The 20,186-nt window shown below is 39.2% G+C and overlaps 2 protein-coding genes across 4 annotated transcripts; one reads left to right on the top strand and one right to left on the bottom strand.

The window, feature by feature from the left end:
* Nucleotides 1-1,132: 1,132 nt before the first annotated feature.
* On the top strand, nt 1,133-4,810 carry LOC126792996 (putative F-box/LRR-repeat protein At3g18150). Its single transcript, XM_050519510.1, has 7 exons — nt 1,133-1,183; nt 3,011-3,445; nt 3,614-3,865; nt 3,952-3,978; nt 4,065-4,206; nt 4,401-4,408; nt 4,502-4,810. The coding sequence occupies exons 1-7, from the start codon at nt 1,133-1,135 to the stop codon at nt 4,808-4,810; spliced, it is 1,224 nt and encodes a 407-aa protein (XP_050375467.1).
* A 1,255-nt stretch (nt 4,811-6,065) lies between these two features.
* Nucleotides 6,066-19,824, bottom strand: LOC126796449 (dnaJ homolog subfamily C GRV2). 3 transcript variants are annotated; one of them, XM_050523277.1, is made up of 22 exons: nt 19,061-19,824; nt 18,002-18,232; nt 17,755-17,842; nt 17,463-17,671; nt 17,285-17,386; nt 17,143-17,205; nt 14,795-17,035; nt 13,910-14,272; nt 13,441-13,581; nt 12,943-13,335; nt 12,353-12,847; nt 11,711-11,934; nt 11,278-11,622; nt 10,305-10,599; nt 9,715-10,173; nt 9,282-9,627; nt 8,855-9,198; nt 8,314-8,778; nt 7,952-8,076; nt 7,404-7,527; nt 6,933-7,001; nt 6,066-6,522 (listed from the first exon to the last, which is right to left on the bottom strand). In XM_050523277.1, the coding sequence occupies exons 1-22, from the start codon at nt 19,514-19,516 to the stop codon at nt 6,325-6,327; spliced, it is 7,776 nt and encodes a 2,591-aa protein (XP_050379234.1). In that variant the 5' UTR covers nt 19,517-19,824; the 3' UTR covers nt 6,066-6,324. The 3 variants fall into 3 exon arrangements, with proteins under 3 accessions (XP_050379234.1, XP_050379242.1, XP_050379250.1); XM_050523285.1 differs by lacking the exons at nt 17,755-17,842; nt 18,002-18,232; nt 19,061-19,824 and having other exon boundaries at nt 17,285-17,396; nt 17,463-17,605; XM_050523293.1 differs by lacking the exons at nt 17,755-17,842; nt 18,002-18,232; nt 19,061-19,824 and having other exon boundaries at nt 17,285-17,358; nt 17,463-17,535.
* Between the last annotated feature and the right edge of the window lie 362 nt (nt 19,825-20,186).

The raw sequence follows: 20,186 nt of genomic DNA on the forward strand, positions 1-20,186 counted from the left end.
TATACATTGTTACATGCATGTGTGTGATAACATCAATCCATGCATAGGCAGATAGTTCGACATCGTATCGAATAAAAGAAGAAGTTAAAGATGAAATCATAAACGCCACATTTGCAACCAATTACACGGCTACAAAACCATGCATATTGCACCAGAGACAGACGTGAAGAAGATTAAGGCAAAAACTGAAACTCCACGTTCAAGATCGGGTTTGGTTTTTGATAAAAAAAAATTAAAAATAGATCAGGTTTATTTTTTTTATAACAAAAGATCAGGTTTGTAACAGCAATCAGATTATGACAGAGATGTATTTCGTTCGTAAGAAGCCCGCAAATTCAATTATGTGATGGATTAGAATTAATGGGGGATAAAAAGGATGATATTAGAAGTTTAGAATCAGTACCACTGTAGCATGTACATGAATGATCGACTCGAACCATACATGCATGTTCGTACTTATCGTTGGAAAATCGATCTACAAGTTCGGCACAATAACAATCGCTACCTAGATGTTCATTTAGATTGATATATCGGAAAGTGACAGTTGAATACAACAATAAAGGAACATCTAGGCCTTATTTGTTTAATTATATATAGTAAACTAGCTAGCAACAATGGCCATGATATAGCATGTGAGCTTATTATTGCTGTTATATAGGGCGTGTTTGCTTGAGACGCAAGTCATTTTCGTTACTAACTTACTATATCGTACTTGTTTAACGATACCCGGACGTTATATATAAAAGTCGATAGAAGTCGATAAATCTCATTGGTATAGCAAGTTGTTAATCGAACTCAAAATGTATATATAGGATTCTGTTGTCAGTTTCATTGTTGTTGGTGGCAACCTATTCGTTATAATAATGATCTTCGTGCGAAACAAGCAGCTATTAGTCTATTACCAAACCCGCCGATCGAGCACAATGTGGAAAACAAGAGCAAATAACTGAGAATAGAGAAGCTAGTACTATCTGTAATTCTGTAGGGAGCGAAGCAAGCTTAAAATGAACATATATGCCACTGAAATCAACATCATGAAAGAAATTACTGCCGCCGCGGTTATGTTCAATCTTGCTCTATTGTTAGCAGTACTGCAGCTTGGAGTTTGTTCTTCAATCTAAAATTAAATCCGATGGTACATGATGCAGTTGAAGCAGATGATAAACTAGAATTGCGGATGATGGTTTGAAGGCATTGTGCGGGCGACTCAGTTGCATGCATGCTGGCCGGGGGATATATGTAGCTGCAGAGCTTGGATTTGCTTCTTTGAAAATTATTGCCTCCGGCGAATTTGCTGGTGGGAGATTCAGTATGGCCTGCAATTAAAATACTGGAAGAGTGATCACATGTAACTTCTCCCAAGCTAGGTAGGCAAGGATCACTTATTGAAACTGTGTGACTGAGAGGCAAGGAGTGCAAGTCTACGAGTCTGCAGGTCACCCTTCTCAATTTGCAGCTCCGATCCTTCTAATTGAGTTGCTATGTTTCCTAATGTTAGTGGGGGATCGATCGGAAGATGCTAGTGAGATGTTTTAAGAGGCTAAGGAGTGACAACGAATTAAAGGGTCGACGGTACTCTCCTTCATGATCGAGAACACAAACACTTCGAGCGTGGTAGCCTTCACTAGCAGAACTATGCATGCCGTTGGTTTCTTTATTAGTGCATTTTATTCTCTGGAGCTTCCTTATGCTTCATCTTTTTGGCTAGTGAATAATACGATTGCACGGGCAATTGTTTGTACTATTAATTTGCGGTTCGTTTTTTTGCAACTTTTTGAGCTTCTAGTTGTACACAGTACACACCATAACCTATTCCCTAATTTGGAGCAGTTGCGTCGTTATTTAGTGCTTAAAGTTCACCTTTCATAAAAAGAAAACGGATATATAAGTGTCCATTATAGAAAAAGAATCATATATTAACATCTTGTATGTTTGTCAGGCATTATCATCCCACCTTAATTACAAATTTACAATAAATTGGGTGACCAACACTTTCCATTTAAAACCCTAGCCTATAATCAAGTCTGCAATAAGTTTTCGTTGGGAGTGTAATTCCTTCAAGTTTTTATTACAATCAATCAAATTTCCGTTACAATTATTTAAAGAGTGATAACTACTTTCCAAATTCTTCAACATTTAAACCTATAAGATCTCGCTTAATACATGGTTAATTACATAGTGAAATTCAAATTTTGACACATTTTTCGGTCAATTTTTTTTCACCCTAAATGATTCAATATTTAGGTATGCTATTCAAGATTATCTATACAAAATTTCATCTAATTCGGACATCGTTAAGGTATTGAATTTAGATTAAATGAATGAATGAATTAAAATTGTCAAACGTGAACCGTTCGTGTAAATCTCAATTTTGAAAGCTCAAACCATTGTCAAATTGGATGAAACTTTGTAGAGATGATCTTGAATAACATACCTAAATATTGAATCGCTTATGGTGAAAAAATTTGACCGAAAAATGTGTCAAAATTGGAACTTCACTCTGTAATTTCAGAGTGAAGCTTCACTTTGGATAAAGACTGTATATATATATATATATCATCTTTATTTATCTGCATACTGAATTCTTTGATATGGGCTTGTTATTCTTTGAAAGAATGTGATAATTAACTAAAGGAAAAGGTTAAAATTTGCAAATTTTGTGTCATGTTAAGAGCTGTAAAATAAAATAGGCAGGCAGCAGCTGAATAGATATGCCAATCGGCATGCAATGGCTAGCTTGTTGCATAAATGTTTCAGGAAATTAAAAAAAAAAACAAATGATGCTTGTGCGACAAAGACTTCAAATTACTATAGATTTTGGCACAAATATATATTCATAACGGAAAAAACAAACATATGATCGATTTTCAAATATGAAATCGAGTAGATCGAGGAATTTGGATTTTGCAGTACAATCAGCTAGCACGCTAGCTATATTTGGTTAATCTTTTGATGCATGTTTTTTTTTTCTTTGAATTGATCCACGTGTTTTTTTTGTTGGTTTGTTAAGGATGAATGCGAGTTGGAAGAGAGAAAGAGAAGCAAAGGGAAGCAGAACTTGCTGGACCGAATCAGTTTATTGCCCTATGAAGTTCTTGTTAGTATTGTGTCTTTTCTTTCGCTAAAGGAAGCAGCAGCTACTAGTATTCTTTCCAAGCGATGGCAGCATCTGTGGAAGAATACTATGAGTCTCAACTTTCAAGATGTTGATTTTTCTGTTGGTGATAGTTTTCACCGCTTCCAAGCCCTAGAACAAAAGTTAATAGATCAGAAAAGCTGTGAATATGTCAAATGGGTGGACCGTGTGTTGGAGCAGCATGAAGGACACAATATTGAACGATTCAGGGCTTACTTCTTTCTAAATAGGAAGTTTAAGAATTCCATAGATAAGTGGATTGAGTTTGCAATGGAAAAGAAAGTTCAAGTACTTGAGTTTCAGTTTCTTGTACAACAAAATGATTGCACCAGAGATAAATATGCATTTCCCCAAAAGTTATTAGGTATCGGTGGAGAGGATGAAAATTTGAAGCACATGTCTGCTGACCTTCCAACTCTACACCCTTGCCGATACAACAATGGTTTCAAATTCCTCGAAGGTCTTCGTCTTTAGCAGATTGTTATGAGCGATGAAGTTCTGGAGTACTTCTTGTCGAACTGTCCAGTTCTTGAGCGATTAACTGTGACAGCTGCAAAAAATGTGTTTTGCACAAGAGTTGTTGGTCCGTCAATCTCAGTAAAGTATTTGACAATAAATGATTGTCCGAACCTCAAAACCATTGAGATTTGCACGCAAATATTGTTTCATTTGTCTATAGGGGGAGCTTGGATAGACCTGCTAATTAGTAACCTGCCCATGCTGATAGAGGTCCATATATCTGAGAGATCTCTTGATAAAGTTGATTTACAACACTTGCGTTCAACAGACTCTCATGTTGCCTTTCTCATTTACAGATTCTGAAGCTGAATATTTGTGGAGTGGTTAGTATATAGGAGGAATAATTACTTTCGAGCTGTTTTCTATCTCCTTTTTGAAAGTATGAAGTTAACTCTTTGCTTGATTGCAGGTGTACAATCCGAATTTTGACTTCCCTCTACTAGAAAATCTGAAGCAATTGGAATTAAATGTTGACACAAATTACCATTTGTCTCTTTATCATCTGTGTTCGTTCATGAAGGCTTGTCCTCACATCCAGACTTGTACTAAAGGTATATCGATCTATGCATATATACTCTATGATCGAACTTATTATATATAGTATAAAAAAAAACTTATCATATATATATATATATGTATATGTGTGTGTGTGTGTGTGTGTGTGTGTAGACCTGCTTGCCGGCCAGTTTGTTGATCGAATTTGATCTTATTCTGTTCTTGACAATTGACATTACCACTTTTGAAGAAATACAAGTATATATAAGCTGAATGCAGAGCTTAAAACGGTCTGCGGGATTGACAAGAAATGCCTTAATCATCTTCTCGGTTCTTCTTTCCTTTATGCAGTTGGACTTCCGACCATACGTCAACACAACAGTAAGAAAAGCTACCAAATTCCCTCATCATAGCCTCAAGGTGGTAGAAATTCTTGGGTATCGAGCCCATCAATCTTCTGTTGAACATGTCGTGTACTTGGTAGAGAATGCTGTTGCACTAGAGAAGATTATTGTTGATCCTGTTCGGCGTTGGATTGGCCCCTTGGAATGGACAGGGGAGCTGATATGGTGGATGAGGAACTGGAGGCAAGAAAGCATGCTGAGAATCAAACACCTTAAAGAAAGAGTTCCCTCTACTATAGAATTAGCATGCTTATAGTATTTGCTGAGCTCGAATCTTAAAAGATTGTTGACCAAAAAAAAAATCTTCTTAATATCATATCAAATTATCAATCAGGACTAATGTGTGCAAACATGCCTCAATATATGGTTTTCATGTTCTACTTTTTATGCTTTTTCCTTGTTAACTATATGGACTTCGGTTAGTAATCCTTTCACTCTAGTCTATAAGGACGTAAAAGCGAGAGAGCATGCTTAGCAACACATCAGAGAAAAAAAAGTTCCTAGTAATATAAAACTTATATGCTTAATCTGCAGTGCTGTGTTGGAAGAACCATTGTAAGGCTGGATTGGTTGGTATACCAGTCTTAATTTTTCAATACTATATATCAACTAATATATATTTGGTATGAAAAATCCATAATTTATACCAACCAATAACGTTGGTATATCAATTAAGTGGTACGGTTGGTACGGTTGGTACGGTTGGTAACGAGCTTGTACCAACATATTTAAGGCCCAACAATTTAAATGCTCAATCCAAATAAGTGAAATAGCAATAGAGTTCCAAAGTCTTATATAACTTCAACCAAATTACCAAATACAAAGTCATAAATAGAAAGCCAAAGTCCAAATAGTCAAACTGTTAAAGTACTTATGAATTCTCAAAACAATTGAAAAATAAATGATAGGTTTAAATGCGATATATGTTGACATGTTGTAAACAGTGATGGTGCTACTGATAGGTCTAAGCATTTGTATTTGGGAATTCGATTGAATCGATTCATTCATAATTAAATAAAAAAATTGAAGACGAAAAAAAAAGTGTACTTGAGAAAAAAAAACTCAAAGAGATTAGATTAAGGTTAATAGATTTACACGGTTTGGATTTATTTTTCAATAAATCTACTGTTGAAATTTAAAGATATATAATTAAATAATTTAATATAATATAAATTGGTAGGTACGATATACCATGATATATGGAAAATCTATACCACTTACCTACTATATTTTTAATGTTAGTACAATACACTGTACCATATACCATATACCGAGTATTTAGTATACCAACGTATTTGATACGGTTGGTATATGAATTGGTTGGGATGGTTTTATATACCATTGCCACCCCTAAACCATTGTGTTTGAATCTATCAAATAAGATACCATGGTTATGAAGTGGTGAGCGCAAAGAATACTCTGTATTCATACTCCTATCAGCTTACGTTAATGCAAAATAATACCTCTGCTGAAACCCAAACATGGGGGGAAACAAGTAATCACAAGAAAAGTGACAAACCCAAACGAATATTACCGCAAACAGATTACAATTGACATCAGGAACCAACACAACTCAATATACAAGTGGGCAATCCCTATCTCTACATGGAAAAAGGCATAATTCTTTGTCCCTCACTGTTTGAGAAAATTGCAAAAGCTACCAGTCTACACTAAAGGTAGTGTTGACGTATACAAAAAGATGTCAGAACTGTACAGTGTGCTATACAGAAATGTTTAGTATCAAGTATATCTTGAAAAATACTATGATAGTTAATCTTCTTTTCCATTTGATACGAATATAGTTGACGTAGGAGGTCTCGATGTAGAATGTTGAGATGGAGGAGCTGTAATGGCATGAGTGAGTCTTGATGATGAGCTTTCGATTAGCCCAGCAACTCCAGCGGCAGCAGATTGAGCACTTGAAGGAAGGAAAAGATCATGTTTCTGATCTTTATAAGCACTCCAAACCTGAAGAATAAGCATTTTCCAGCGAAAACAAAAGCAGCCGTAAGTGTTTCATTCTCACTTGAAGAAACAAGATTCTTTATTCAGTTTAAAACATGAAAAAAAAAACACATGTGCCAGTTCAGCCATAATCATAGCATGCCCCATACACTTTTTTTTTAAGTTTAACATTTTACTGAATGTGTATTCCAGAATTATCGCCCAAAATGAACAAAGTTTTAGACTACCTCGTCAATCTTAGCTGTTACCAAATTGATAATTATATGATTAGGCTGGTTTAGTACTCAATCCAGTTTTAGTAACAAAACCACACGTAACCCATTCAATTTAGGTCAATGGACAAGGTAATTATTTTGTTGTCTAGTGGCAACAGCAACAAGAAGCGTTGAATAAAGATATGCATATGGACTTACATCTGACGAATTCAACAAGTCCCGAACTTTAGTACAGTGGGCTCCCTCCGTTGCGAATGCATGCAGTACCTGTATCAAAAGATAAACCACAATTTAAATACGCTCAGTGACAAAGAAAGTTGGAAAACTCAAGGAAGGATTTAAACATACTAATTCAAACATTAGGACAAAAGAGTTGTTATCTGTGCTTTCATTATGAATACAACCAATCAAAATATTAATAACCAACATCTTTTATTGTTTGGTATCAATTGAAGAGAACAAGTATCTAGGACATGCGTCGTCCAATTTTGAGCAGATTATAAACGAAAAGAACTTAAATGTTAATATCTTTGTAATGCCCAACAACCCAACTAATCCAAGTGGTGAAGTTTATTGAAATATTGTATCTCCTAATGTCAACAGAATATTTGTACAAAGGCAATGACAAACAAGACAATTAACGACATCATTTTATGAAAATGTTCTAACCTCAATTGCTAGCACTCTGCCGATAGATGCTTCAGATTCATTCCACTTCATCTGAGAGCAAAGTCCATTCCTTCCTCCAGCTCTCCAATCAAGAAGGCCAAGAAGTACTTCAACAAGACCAACCCTACATATCACAACCCATATTAATATAAAGAATTGACAGGTATGTATTTGCCTCAAAACCAGTTCAACTCTTCAAATTTGAGCCTAGCCTACAAAACACATCATTGTTATCGAGTGGTGTGTGTTTGCAGAGTTAGCCTAAGTTGACATTGGAAAGTCATCAGGTTTGTAATATGCAGAACATGCAAATCATTTTGATACAAGAATTGAAAAGCATAAATGTGCCTTAAAATCTATGAAATCTACTCTTTGAAATTGAGCTTAGCCTACAATATACATCATGATTGCCATCGAGTTGGCAGGGTTAGCATAACTTGGCATTGAAATTCATCAGATCTGTAGGGCACATGACATGCAACCATTTCGAGGAAAAATAAGTATCCAATGCATCTAAAATTTGATCAATAAGTGCTCTTTTCACTTACTTAAGTCCTTGTGCAACAAGTGCATCCCTAGCTCGGTTTCCAGCAACAACAACACGCTTTAGGGTCTCCAGAGCTAGTATGCTTCCACCTTGCCATCCTATAGCTTTCATTAGAAGCGGAACAACCTGCATTACAGTAAAGTGGAGATTTGAGTCAATAGCACCATATAGGACAGCAAAGACACACTAGCCCCCTGGTACTAAATTTCAATCCAATAAGAAAATTTCAAAGAAAACTATCCAATTGATAGAATCCTGAATTGTTTATGCAAATTGTATACTTTAAGTAAATTTTTAAACCAGTTGGTGCAATTAGTAGAAACCCGAGTGAATATATACATAAGGACAAAATAAGTTACGCACCTGAGGTGTTCCTACACTAGTTGCTGCCATAGCTTCAGCACATATGGTGCTAGCTGCTAGTTGATGCAGAACACGCAGACAACTGAGGCGCACACGTTCTCTGGGGGTTTGGGTAGGCTGTGAGGATCCATCATCAGACTCCTCTGCTCTATCTACATAATTTCCATTGTTCACCTCCCCCGATGCCATTGTTTCTCGTCTTCCTTCATACGCGACAGCAGCCACAAGCTTGGGCACATATCCAAGGTATCCAACATGATCTGCAAGGGCAGGATGTACTCGCAATAATGAAACCAAAGCAGCAGACAGGAGCAAAGGAAGTTCAGGATCAACAGCTTGTATGTCATAATGTGTGGCGGCAATGGATGTCAAATACTGATCTAGCAGTCCTTCCAAGAACCTCTTTGGATTTCTGAGAGGGAATTTAGGATCTTTTAGAAATAACCTAATATAGATTCCACCAACCTGCATGAGATTGAAAGTGTGAGTTTTTCAAATATTAAGACATACTTCAATGTATATATTCATAATCATGTGCTACCTGTGGCTCATCTCTCATTTCTTGCTGCCCAGATGCGTGCTCAGGTACGTCCCAGTCAACAACACGGCCTTTCATTTGTTCTTGGTATAGATCTGCTGCCATCGTTGCGATTTGTGCGGCCAGAGAAGTAGCCATCGCTGGTGTCCATACAAGTTCTGGAGTCTCAGTAGTCTGTTCAAGGGCAACTACAACAGATTCACCAGGTCCATCCCTAATAACTGATACCAAGCCATCAGGAAGAAACCTAGCCAGCGTTATAGCAACTCTCGGCCCATGCATTGGCTGCCCAACAAGCTTCCCCAACAAAGAAGCTGCAGCTGCTCTTTGCTGCAAGGAAATTTCTTCTGCACATATAGATTTATATCGTCAAAAATGTAGTATTCCCAATCAATATTTAAGCACAACAAAGCTAAGTAAATCTATTTACCCTGCAAAGGCAAGAGAAGCTCAAGAATGTAGACTACTCCCCCATGCTTGGCAGCTGCCCAGGCAAGCTCTGGTGTGCTTGCCAGAGCATATAGAACATGAAGAATCCCCTCACGACAACTTGGGGCTGAGTGAAGCATTTGCAATAAAAGGAGAAGGCTAGATCCATCTGCAACCATAGCCTCCAAGCAAGGGGCATACGTAGTCAGGAGTGACAACACACTCAGGCAGAGTTGAGGTATGTTGCTTTCTGATGCAACAGGCACAGAGAAGCATTCAAAAAGAGGCAACAACTTGTCCTTAGTAGAAAAAATTGATGCCAAGTTTGGACTGCTTGTCAGTATGTTCTACCAAAACAAAAACACCAAAAAAAGGTCAGATACATGGCTTGGATTGTCTGTTAGTGAATCAGCATAGAAAAGTGAGCGAGATACCTTAAGTGAATTCAGTGCAAACTTAAGGTTCTTGACCACTTTAAATTCTTCTTTCTCTGACACTTTGCCATTGGATACTGCCATATCATCAACTGGGGGACTATGTTCATCTACTGATGCAATAGCAATATCACTAGGATGCTCAGATGTTTCAAGGGATGAGCCATCCTGCTTTGGCTCATTCTTAAGTTCTGACTCTAAAGCACATTGATTGTGTACTAGATATGATATATAATCAATTAAGGCGACACAGAAGGCCTCTGGTTCACTAATATCAAAATCGGGCTGATCGTTATACACCCTCAAGTAAACATTGCCAACATAGAGTTCTTTTGATAGTGCCTTATACGAAAACATATGCGAATCTTTCAGGTCATATGAGCCGTCTGGACCCTGACTTGCCCGTTGCTGATCCACAAATTTCAGTAGTTCTGCTCGGGTGGAAGAGTTCCAGATAATCTACAAACAGAAGATTTAAAAATCAACCTTAAGGTTATATAACAAAGAAACAAAACAAACTGAACTATACGGTGTCATAGCATAATGCGACCATTTGAAGAAAGGTGTAACATTAAAAAACAAAGTAGTACCTCTGGAGACTCCAAGTTATTGTTTAATTTCGACAGTAGGTCTTTAGGAGCTTGATCTTTTAACATACTTGCAAGTTTTGGAGTCAACAAAGCTCTAAGGGCATCAGCTGCTGTCTGATTATAAGGTGTTGAACTCTCATTACTACACAAACCACTGAGCCGTGACAGCGCCTGCGATGCACGTACAGCATGCATATTTTTTGCGATCTGTACGCTAGCACCAACACCATGTGATTCTGTTGTGTCAGATTCATCTGCAGTTGAGTCATACTGAAGCAGCACGGGCAAAAGGTACCTAGCACAATCCAATTACATAAGTTGACAATTAATCTTTGATAAATTAATAGACAAAGGCAGTCAGGTTCAAGCGTCACTAACAAACAATTACCATTTACATTGGCACCAAGAAATAACTAGTGTTTCTACTCTCCTGTAAGAACCTTAGAACTCTTTAATCATGTTTAAGGCTTTGAATTGTAGGATGGTCCATGATCAAAACAAGTGTCAGAACTTAAGTCTTGTTCTAATGAACATGGACAAATGATCCTCACCCTAAGAAATATTACAACTGTTTTTCTTTTACCACCAGTAGAAACTTATATCCCACTAGTTGAAGCAATTGTTAACTGGATGGAAACTATATTACAAACAAATGAAACAATCCTCTAGGCTCTAGCCACTAGGTAGTCCTCTTTAAGGCCACTTTAAACAGGCATGTCAGCTACTGCAGAAGAACATATCCAGCACCAGTTATATTGCAGCTGGTTATTGCTTGAATGGTAGGATCTTTTTCTAGGTTATGGATAAAGTCTTTTATCCAGTTATATATTTATGTTCTTCTTATCCGTAATCTTAGACATATAATGGAAAAGAATGTAGATGAAATTGAATACTAGATATGCCAGACTGCTAAAGATTTTTTTTTTTAACAATATACAACTGAAAAGCTAACCATGTGTATAAGCTGGCTTACCATAAGACACCAGCTTTAAGCAAGGCATATTGCAATTCAGTGGACACAGAAACGTGCGCAATAGTTTGGAGAGCGGCATCTACAGAAGCAGGTACAAGCTCAAGCTCGGTGCAGTGCACAATGTCATCAACTAATCCAGAATATTCAAGTATTTCAGCCCAGGCACTCTCAAATTGACTCAAAACACAGAAGGTGCGCATAGCATTTGTAACAATTATGGCAGATGGTTCATTTGCGGATGTAGTTGGCTGAACTACACACATGCAACGAGAGAGGAGATTTGCAAGAAGCTGTATGCCACCATCCCTCACAAGCTCTTCACCGTTCAATGAAGAAGATGCACACCTAAACATTTGAAAAAAAAAATTATATCACCTTTATTAATCAAAACATTAATTTCCAATTATAGATATCTGGAACAAGAGGTACTCACGTTAGCCAAATAAGCTCTGACGCTGCAACAAGGAGAGGTGCTCTCTCTAAGGAAAGAAAATTGTTATCATCCTTATCCACAGTAACTGCATTGAGCAACATTGGATAACCAGCATATTTGAATGGTTCCAATATATCTCCATATCTTCTGTACAAGATGCATTGTCCTTTCAATAAAAGCAACAACCGCCAAGCTTGAGGGCCTTGCAAGCCTTGCATGGTGGCCTACAGACACAGCGGCATTCTTAGCAAACTTAAAACAGAAGCTGAAATTAAAATTGAGTTTATAAATGTTTTGACATAGTGAAGATTGTTACTTGCTGACGACACAGGACAGTATATAAGCACAAGAGATATCTATGTCACAATAAATACCAAAAATAAGTGTGCACATGCGATTGTATCCCCACGAAGGACATCCCCAGGAAAACATAAACAATTAAACAGATAGGGGAAAGCATCCCCCTGTATAGGGCTCTGAACCTATCTTACAATCATAAGGGGAAAATGTTAATTTAGGTAAGTCTGTGTTACTAGAGATTCTGAGCAAGCTGAAATTTTAGACCTCTAATTATAACTACAGTTTTAAGCATGCTCGTGTAGATTAATGCCATCAAAGCAGTTTTGTAGGCAGATATGTTACCTGCAAGCGCTCATAAGCTTTCTGTACAGCAAGAAACTTATCCCTTCCTTCAGGATTTTTATCTGGATGGTATCTCATGGCAAGTTTCCTATATTGTCGCTTAAGCTTTTCTTCATCAATATTCTCAATCTGCTTGGTTATGCTAAAGCTATCCTCACCCATCTCAATGGAATGCTTCATATTGGCATCATCACTTGACACATCTTCCAAGGATATCTCTAATATTTTGCAAGCTTCTTCCTCAGAAAGATCCATAGGTCTTCTTGTAAGCTCCTCACGCCACATTACCAGTAATGACTGTAGAAACTCAACATGTTCAACAATTGGCCAGTTTGGAAATCTAATCTCATCACATAAGTTCCGGAGGTAATAACGGTGGCACCACATCTCATCTCTTAGCTCTGGGTATGTCACTGGCGGCATAGGAGCATACTCATATAGACAATGGCAGTGCTGTGACAATTTCTGGGGAAAGTCACCAAGGTGCTGCAAAACCTGGAGGAAGGAAGAGAGTTTAAGTTCATTAATATCCTATTAAGGTATAGCAAGCAAAACACATAAAATCTGCCAATACAACAGTATCCAAGTACCTGATGAATCAGATTTTCTGCTCGCATCTTGTGAGTCCATATAATCTCTGGAGTATCAGAATCAGATACCATTGCAGCTGCAAATGCCCCTGGACCACTACGTTCTAACACATACAGCAAAGATTCAGGAAAAAGCCCACCCAAGACACTGCGTTTCGCCAGAGGTAAGGAAGAGGAAACTGCGGCATCTTCACCACCATGAAATGCTTGGTGAACATGAGTCACTGAAAAGAGTTGGGCAATCGAAAGGAGATTTGATCCTGGATATGCTAGGGAAAAATAAAATGCGCCTGTACTGTATAGACGAATCATGGCCATGGGATTTCTGGTAACAACAGCCTTCAGTAATGCAGCAGCACTCTCTACAATACTTGGTTCACCAGAAAGCATGGCCTATATTAATTTGGACAACAAAATAGTGATATCAATATTCTATCTAGCATTACTTCTTCACAATGGCAACAAGAGGAAATTGAAAATGAACATGCTAGAATCTACCTGAGCAATATGTGGAAGACAACGTGGACTTGACAATATCCTTTTTACTCTAGGAGTTGGAGTAACTATCTCTCCAGCATCATCTAAATCAGAATGTGCAGATACCATGCTATGCAAAATGGACAATGCCGCCTCCCCAACCTGAATTCAAAAGCCAAGTAAAGAAATAGAAGGAAAAGAGAAAAGAAAAAAGAAAGGAATAAAGAGTTCTTCCAATGAAAAATAAATACATTGACCCGAAATTAGAAAGCATATGCCGGTAATAAAATTAAGGAAAACTTTTTAACTGAACTACGAGCCAAGAAATTGAGCATAATCATTAATATCATATCTATACAATAGTTATATAAAACTGATTAATTCATCCAAAACGTTCACAATATCTTATTCAAACCAAGATCTGGGGAGAAAACCCACAGCAAATGAAAAAAGTAGATGAGATTTAAGTTCCATATATTTTATAACTGACCTGGGCTGGTGTGAGAACAGGAACTCGAACAGCTAGGGCCCAACGGAGTTCACGAATATCACGTAGTCTCTTCCAGTCCAGCATCCCAGAAGCCCAGCACCTTGTTGTCCAATCAATTGCCTTCTTTGACCAAAATCTTCTTATGGCATCCTTTTCAACTGGACCAACCTGTGTTCCTTCCTTGTCAAAAAACATCCACTCCTTGAGTGGTTCCATAAAGGCAGTGGCAGCAATCAAATTGGATTGCAAAGGAATAGCAGTCCTTTCAGAAGCTTCATGAACAGCTGTCAGCATGTCAACACCTAGCACACATCCTCCAACCAAGACACAAGCCTCCACATTTGATAACACCTTCATTAACGCCTTCACAAATGGTAAAATTAAATAAGTTATGACTTACGACTGAAAGAACATTTTTTGCATGAGATAAGAAACCAACGATCTTGTTCATTTAACATACACTCAACTATTACATTACATTAAGGATCTATCAGTCAACTTAAAGGTGAACATACAAAACATACTAAATGGTGACGGGACTTCTTGTATTGAAGATACTATATTGAATATTTATTTCCAAAAATGGGGGAAAAAAAAGTGAAGGTAGAAGCTTTCCGGTAAACACTAATGCACTTAGTCAAACAGATGCACTCAAAAAAGTAAAGCGCTGAGCATATAAAATAATAATACATGTGTAAACAAAAAATAAGATAGACCCTATGTGTTATTGGATGTTATTCTATTGTACAAACTGCAAAGATGCAAAACATGATAAGGACCGCAAAAGTCTAACAAATAGATGTTCTTCACCAGACCAGCTCCCAAAAAAGAACATGAACAGAACCATCAAGGGGACTCATCTCAAGATAATAAAGCATTGTGTACCTTCAAGAGCAAAAGAAGGCGGTGCCTCAAAGCCCTATCATCTGTCCTGTCCAACAGAACTGTAATGTGAGCAGTACCCTCAAAGGGGCCTACTGTTTTGTAGTGCTGTTCATATACAATTGTCATTGCTCTTGCACAAAGCTCTCTAACTGAAAATCCCCCACCACCTCCAAAACCATCTAGTCTTCCCATATCACACCAATCATCAGATGCACCCATTTCATCCGGAACAGCACCATCTACTGTAAGCCCTATGTCTGCATCGCATAAGAACCGATGATAGAGTGCTCTAAAGAAGGCAACAGGATCGCGCAGTGGAAATTCTTGTGCCCTGCCACCACTGCCACTCTCTAGCAGCAATCGCAGATAATATTGACCCACACAAACTTCTTTAGACAGACTAGGATATCTAACAGAGAACTCTGAGTAGTTCCAAGATATCTGTGGCACACTATCTTGCCCAGTCACATCTACTGTTGAACCCCTTGGAACAATATCTTCGGTACGCTCCTTCTCAACATCTAACTTATGAACCTCCGCCTGCAAGGCCTCCCTTAACTCTTGCCTGGTACGCTCATTCCAGATCAAATCTGCACGATTATGATCAAGGCTAAATGCTCGCCAGAATTCAGGCCAATTACACAGAAGCCTACCAGATCCCACAGGAGTGTTTTCAATGACAACCTGAGCAGGGGCAGGCAGACCTGTGTTCTGAGAAGCAGCAACATTGGAGTCAGAATCTGTTGAGATTGTAGTATTTGCTGCCAATGAAGCATGAACGCCTGTTGACTGAGCATCAGCTGAAGCCACAGTAGAGGATGTATGATTGCTTTGTGGAGCCCCAGTAGAGGATGGTTCACCAGTCAAACTTTCACCAATCTGAGCACCAGGAGATTGAATGGTCAGAGTCTGTCTGGAATGTGGATCTATTGCAAGCCTTTGACAGTTATCGGACACTTTTGAGACAGCACCACTTGTCTGTGTCATGGTGTCATTCACATCATAATTATTTGCAGAAGGCAAGGAATGCTCCTGAGATGTTGCTCCTCTTCCGGTACGACCTCTCCTCTGCTGAAGTAAGCGTCTCTGCCTTCTACTGGTCAAGGAAACTTCTTGATTAGAATCTTCTGATAGAACTCCACCAGATTTTGTGTGCAAATAAGCAACAAGTCCGGGAGGCAGAACTCTAGACAATAAATCCAGAGCGGGTTGATATGAATCTGCCCAAAGAGCAACAAGCTGTCGACTAACCTCACGTCGCTCACCAGCCGGGAGGAAGAATGCATGCAATAAATGCCTCAACAAAGCACCATCACGCAATGCAGCATCCCGCATGGACTCTGCTGCAATTGCATCTTCTTCAGCAATCGTACGCATAATCACAGCCACTGTTTCCCGAACACTCTCAGCAGGATGTCCAAACAAAGCAAATAAACGACGCTTCAAACCAGCCACTTGGCGTAATAATTCAACAAACACTGGGTATTGTGTTGTTTCACCATGTGGATCACATATCATTGCCTCAAGAACTTCAACAATGGCCATTGATAATAGTGGTGATACAGACATAGGCTTTAGTCTATTGGCAAGTATAATCACATAACCTTGTTGGGCAAACAACACCGACTTTGTGTGCATAATTGTTGCATGCTGCTCACCTTTAGAATCTGTCAATATATTTGTATCCCCAGGGCCACCACCAACAAGAACTGCAATAAGGCCAGCTGCTTCAGCGGCTACACCCTCTGAACCATTTCGGAGTAAACCCATTATTCTTCCAACAGCAGCAGGAAAAGACATGACATGTGAAGCAGCAGTTCTTGAAGCTAATAATCTACGCAAGCATGCAATAAAGCCCATGACTGTTGCAGCTGCTTTAGGTGAAGGGGGTGGCAAGGGAGGGGACTCTGGAGGAAGATTTGGCGTAGCTGGAAGCATTGTTATTAAAGCCATCAATGTCACCTCAGGTACTTCTATGTTAGGAGGGACACCATTATATGGTATACATGCATTGAACTCTCTGATTCTGCGCCAGAGCTTAGCTCTTGATCCCGGAATTGAACCACCTTCAGCAACTGCATCTTTGGCAGCTGCTGCTAAGTGCTTCAAATGAATGGATGCACTTTCCATATCTGCAATAGGTCGTTGAAGACCAAATTGTAGATTAACTCTGCCACAAGGTGGATCAATGCGATGGCCAGGCATCGTCAGTCTTGGTAACACAGTCACAGCACATTGGCCCTGCACAAGTTATAGCCAGAGGTCAGCCAAACAGCATAAAGTGGATAGATTATGGCAAAAGTCCTGGGTAAACCCTTCAATACGCACAAGAGAACACATCTACCTACTTCTGTTTGCAACAAATCACGAACTGCCGCAAGTAAGCTGTCACGAGAGGTGCTTGCATATACCTACAAGATACGTTACAAACATTAATTGCACGTCCCTGAAAGGAAGCAATTGTTAAAGTTACGTGGAATGAGAGCTCACATGGATCGGGCATCCATCATTGAACTCAATTGCAAACATCTGGGGCTCCTCAGTAAATCGAACAAGTGCATTTACTGCAGATAACGGTCGAACAATAACAGCCTGCACACATCTAGTGACTATTCTCAACATTTGATATAAGCTAATTATATATGTTTCAGTAAGTTTATCAGCTTACTTCATAGTTCTCTGGGCGTCTTTCAACAAGTGAAACTTTTGTAAGAATCAGTTGACGAGATACAGCATCACCATGCTCCCCGAGTCCACCTTTAGGGCCGACGCTCAGATTCAATCCCGGAACATTTAAAGTTCCATGAGCAGAAGAGCGCAGTCTTGTCACAGACCAACCCCCACATGGAGTTTCAGCTGCTCCAACTGCTTCTTTTGCTGGATTGTCCATATAAATGTATTAATGAATAGCTAAATAGACTACTTTACAGGAACAAAAAGAAGTGTTTAAAATGTGCTACCCCTTTGCTTTATATACTCTGCTATAGTGAGAGACTGAGAAGTTTCCACAGATAGTGACAACCCCACCATAGATTTTGCTGTTTTGGTCTGCATAAATGTATAATAATATAAATGCTTGTCCAAGAGGCATAATTCAACGCATTTTGGTGTGCTGGCACGTCATAAATTTTAATCGCTTCTAAGAAAATGAGCATTTACATAAATTTGCAGCAAAGTAAGAAATTGAACATCCAAAGTCAGTCATACCAAATTAGCAATGATGGCAGAATTTGTTGTTCCAGAAGCAGCTTGAAAAGCTTTCGATTTTCTTCCGTATGAAGGGAAAAGAATAAAACCTCCTTCAATGCCTTTCTTCCCAGAAGCGTCAGAAAGGGAAATAATGGCAGGGGAATCGAAATCTCTGAAATCCAAGCACCAGCGAAGGTCTCCACCTTTTAAATCAACAAGCTCAACCCCCACATATGTAATTTTTAGTTTCTGCACAAAAATCAATTGTAAAAAAAACAATCAATTTCATAGTTGCAAAGCACTAAATAAACCTAAAGCAGTAGTATTAGCACTAATCCAGCATGTATAGTTTTAATAATGTATAAGCTAAAAAAAGCCTGTTATCAACTTAGTTTTATTGTATTTCCCACAAGGCTTTGAATCGTTCAAAGTGGGTAAATGTTCCATTAAGTGCTATATCAGAAGAAACAGAAAGCATTGCAAAGAGTATACATATAAAAACCAGATTCCATGATCAATAAACAAAACGTGACCAATCAACAATAATATGGATTAAAAAGAACATTAAAATTTCTCTACGATATCAAGAGCAATACTTCTGTCAAATATTGAGCACGTACACAATTCAAAGACTAAATGCATGTGCCCACCCTGTAAAGAGGGTTGCATTTCACCTCTAAGCATTTCAAAACAAACTTTCTTGCCATCTCATAATTGTTTCCTATTGCTGGTTTCCATTCATATGCATATATGTTCAATGTTTTATACCTAAAAACACACGTCGCTATGAAATTCGGCAATCAGTGTTCAATTTCACCTATTTTAAATCTATGCAATAACAAACACTATCAGCAGCACTACACTACTAGGTAAAGCAACACTCAAATCTCATTTGCTCTATAGCTAGAATCCCTAGTTTCGCAATCTCAAGTGTTTTGTATCCATTCAGCTAAGACTCTAACTGTAACTACTAGTCGAAACTATCAAATTAGTAGACACCAAATCTTCTACTACTACAACAAAGTTTAACAGAGCTAATAGAACAGTAAGGTAAACTTGCAGGAGGAGTCAACTTACATAAGCAACCCACTCGGCGTTCCGGCGCCGGAGATGAAGCACTGGAAACTCCGCAACTACCCCGAGCCGGTTGCCTCGAATCCGATGGAGCTCCGTCAGTATGCTGGCCCTATACCTCGACGAGAACTTGACGGACTTGAACTTGCCTCTGCCGTCAGTCCTCACACTCAAATTGAACTCACTGGAGCTCTCGTCGCGGCCGATGATCGGCGCGGCGGCGTCGAAGTCGGACGCGACGTCGTACGAGTTCGTGACGGCGAGCGTGGACGGGTCCAAGGTGACGATCGCGGCGTTGGAGAGGCAGAGAATCCGCTTGTAGCGGCCGCGCCACGAGTGTTTGACGACTGAGTAGCGCGCGAGGTACTCCGGCTCCTCCACAGGGGCATAACGGGAAGAAGAAGAAGAAGACGACGAAGACGAAGGAGATGACGAGCTTGAGGTGTTACGTTGGTCCATGGCCGGCTTCGGAGGGGGAGGTTGATCGGAGACGCGGTGGCGGGAGACGGATTCTACGCTGGGGAGGTAGCGGAGGGTGTGGGAGGGAGGCGCATTGTGGCGGCGGAGGAAGAAGAGCCAGGGAGAGGCGGAGGCCGGAGCCTGAGAACGAGACTGATTCGCCCCCAGCTCTGACGGATATTTACGGGCTGTGCCACTGCTGAGACTCGATCGGAGAGACCCTAAGTGAGAGGCGGTGGGATCATTTGGGATTGGATCAAAGAAGAAGAAGAAATTGGGGAGTATTAATTGAAAGGGAGCAGAGGGATTGAAGAATTGGGGAAAGCGGACAGCTGGGAGGAGAAAGCTGAGTCGCGCTTCGCTGTTTAGGGAGGTTTTACCCTACTGTCAAACACCACCGCGGTTGCGCTGTTATATTTATATTTACAGCCACGGGGAGTCGGTGACTCCTCGTCCATGACGTGGCAGGTGATTCAAACCCGGTAAAATTCGTATAATTATTTACCCAGAGTTTATTTACTCAAGACATCGATCGGTACTTAATGTAGTAAATAACTTCTCTGGTTGTAATTTATATTTACAACTACAAAATATAATACCATGGTGAAACGAGTCACAATTTAAAAGCCTTATGAGTCACATTTTATGTAAAATTTATGGCTCCAAGAGT

The sequence above is a fragment of the Argentina anserina genome, chromosome 1 (assembly GCF_933775445.1).
Source record: "Argentina anserina chromosome 1, drPotAnse1.1, whole genome shotgun sequence".
NCBI lineage: Eukaryota > Viridiplantae > Streptophyta > Magnoliopsida > Rosales > Rosaceae > Argentina > Argentina anserina.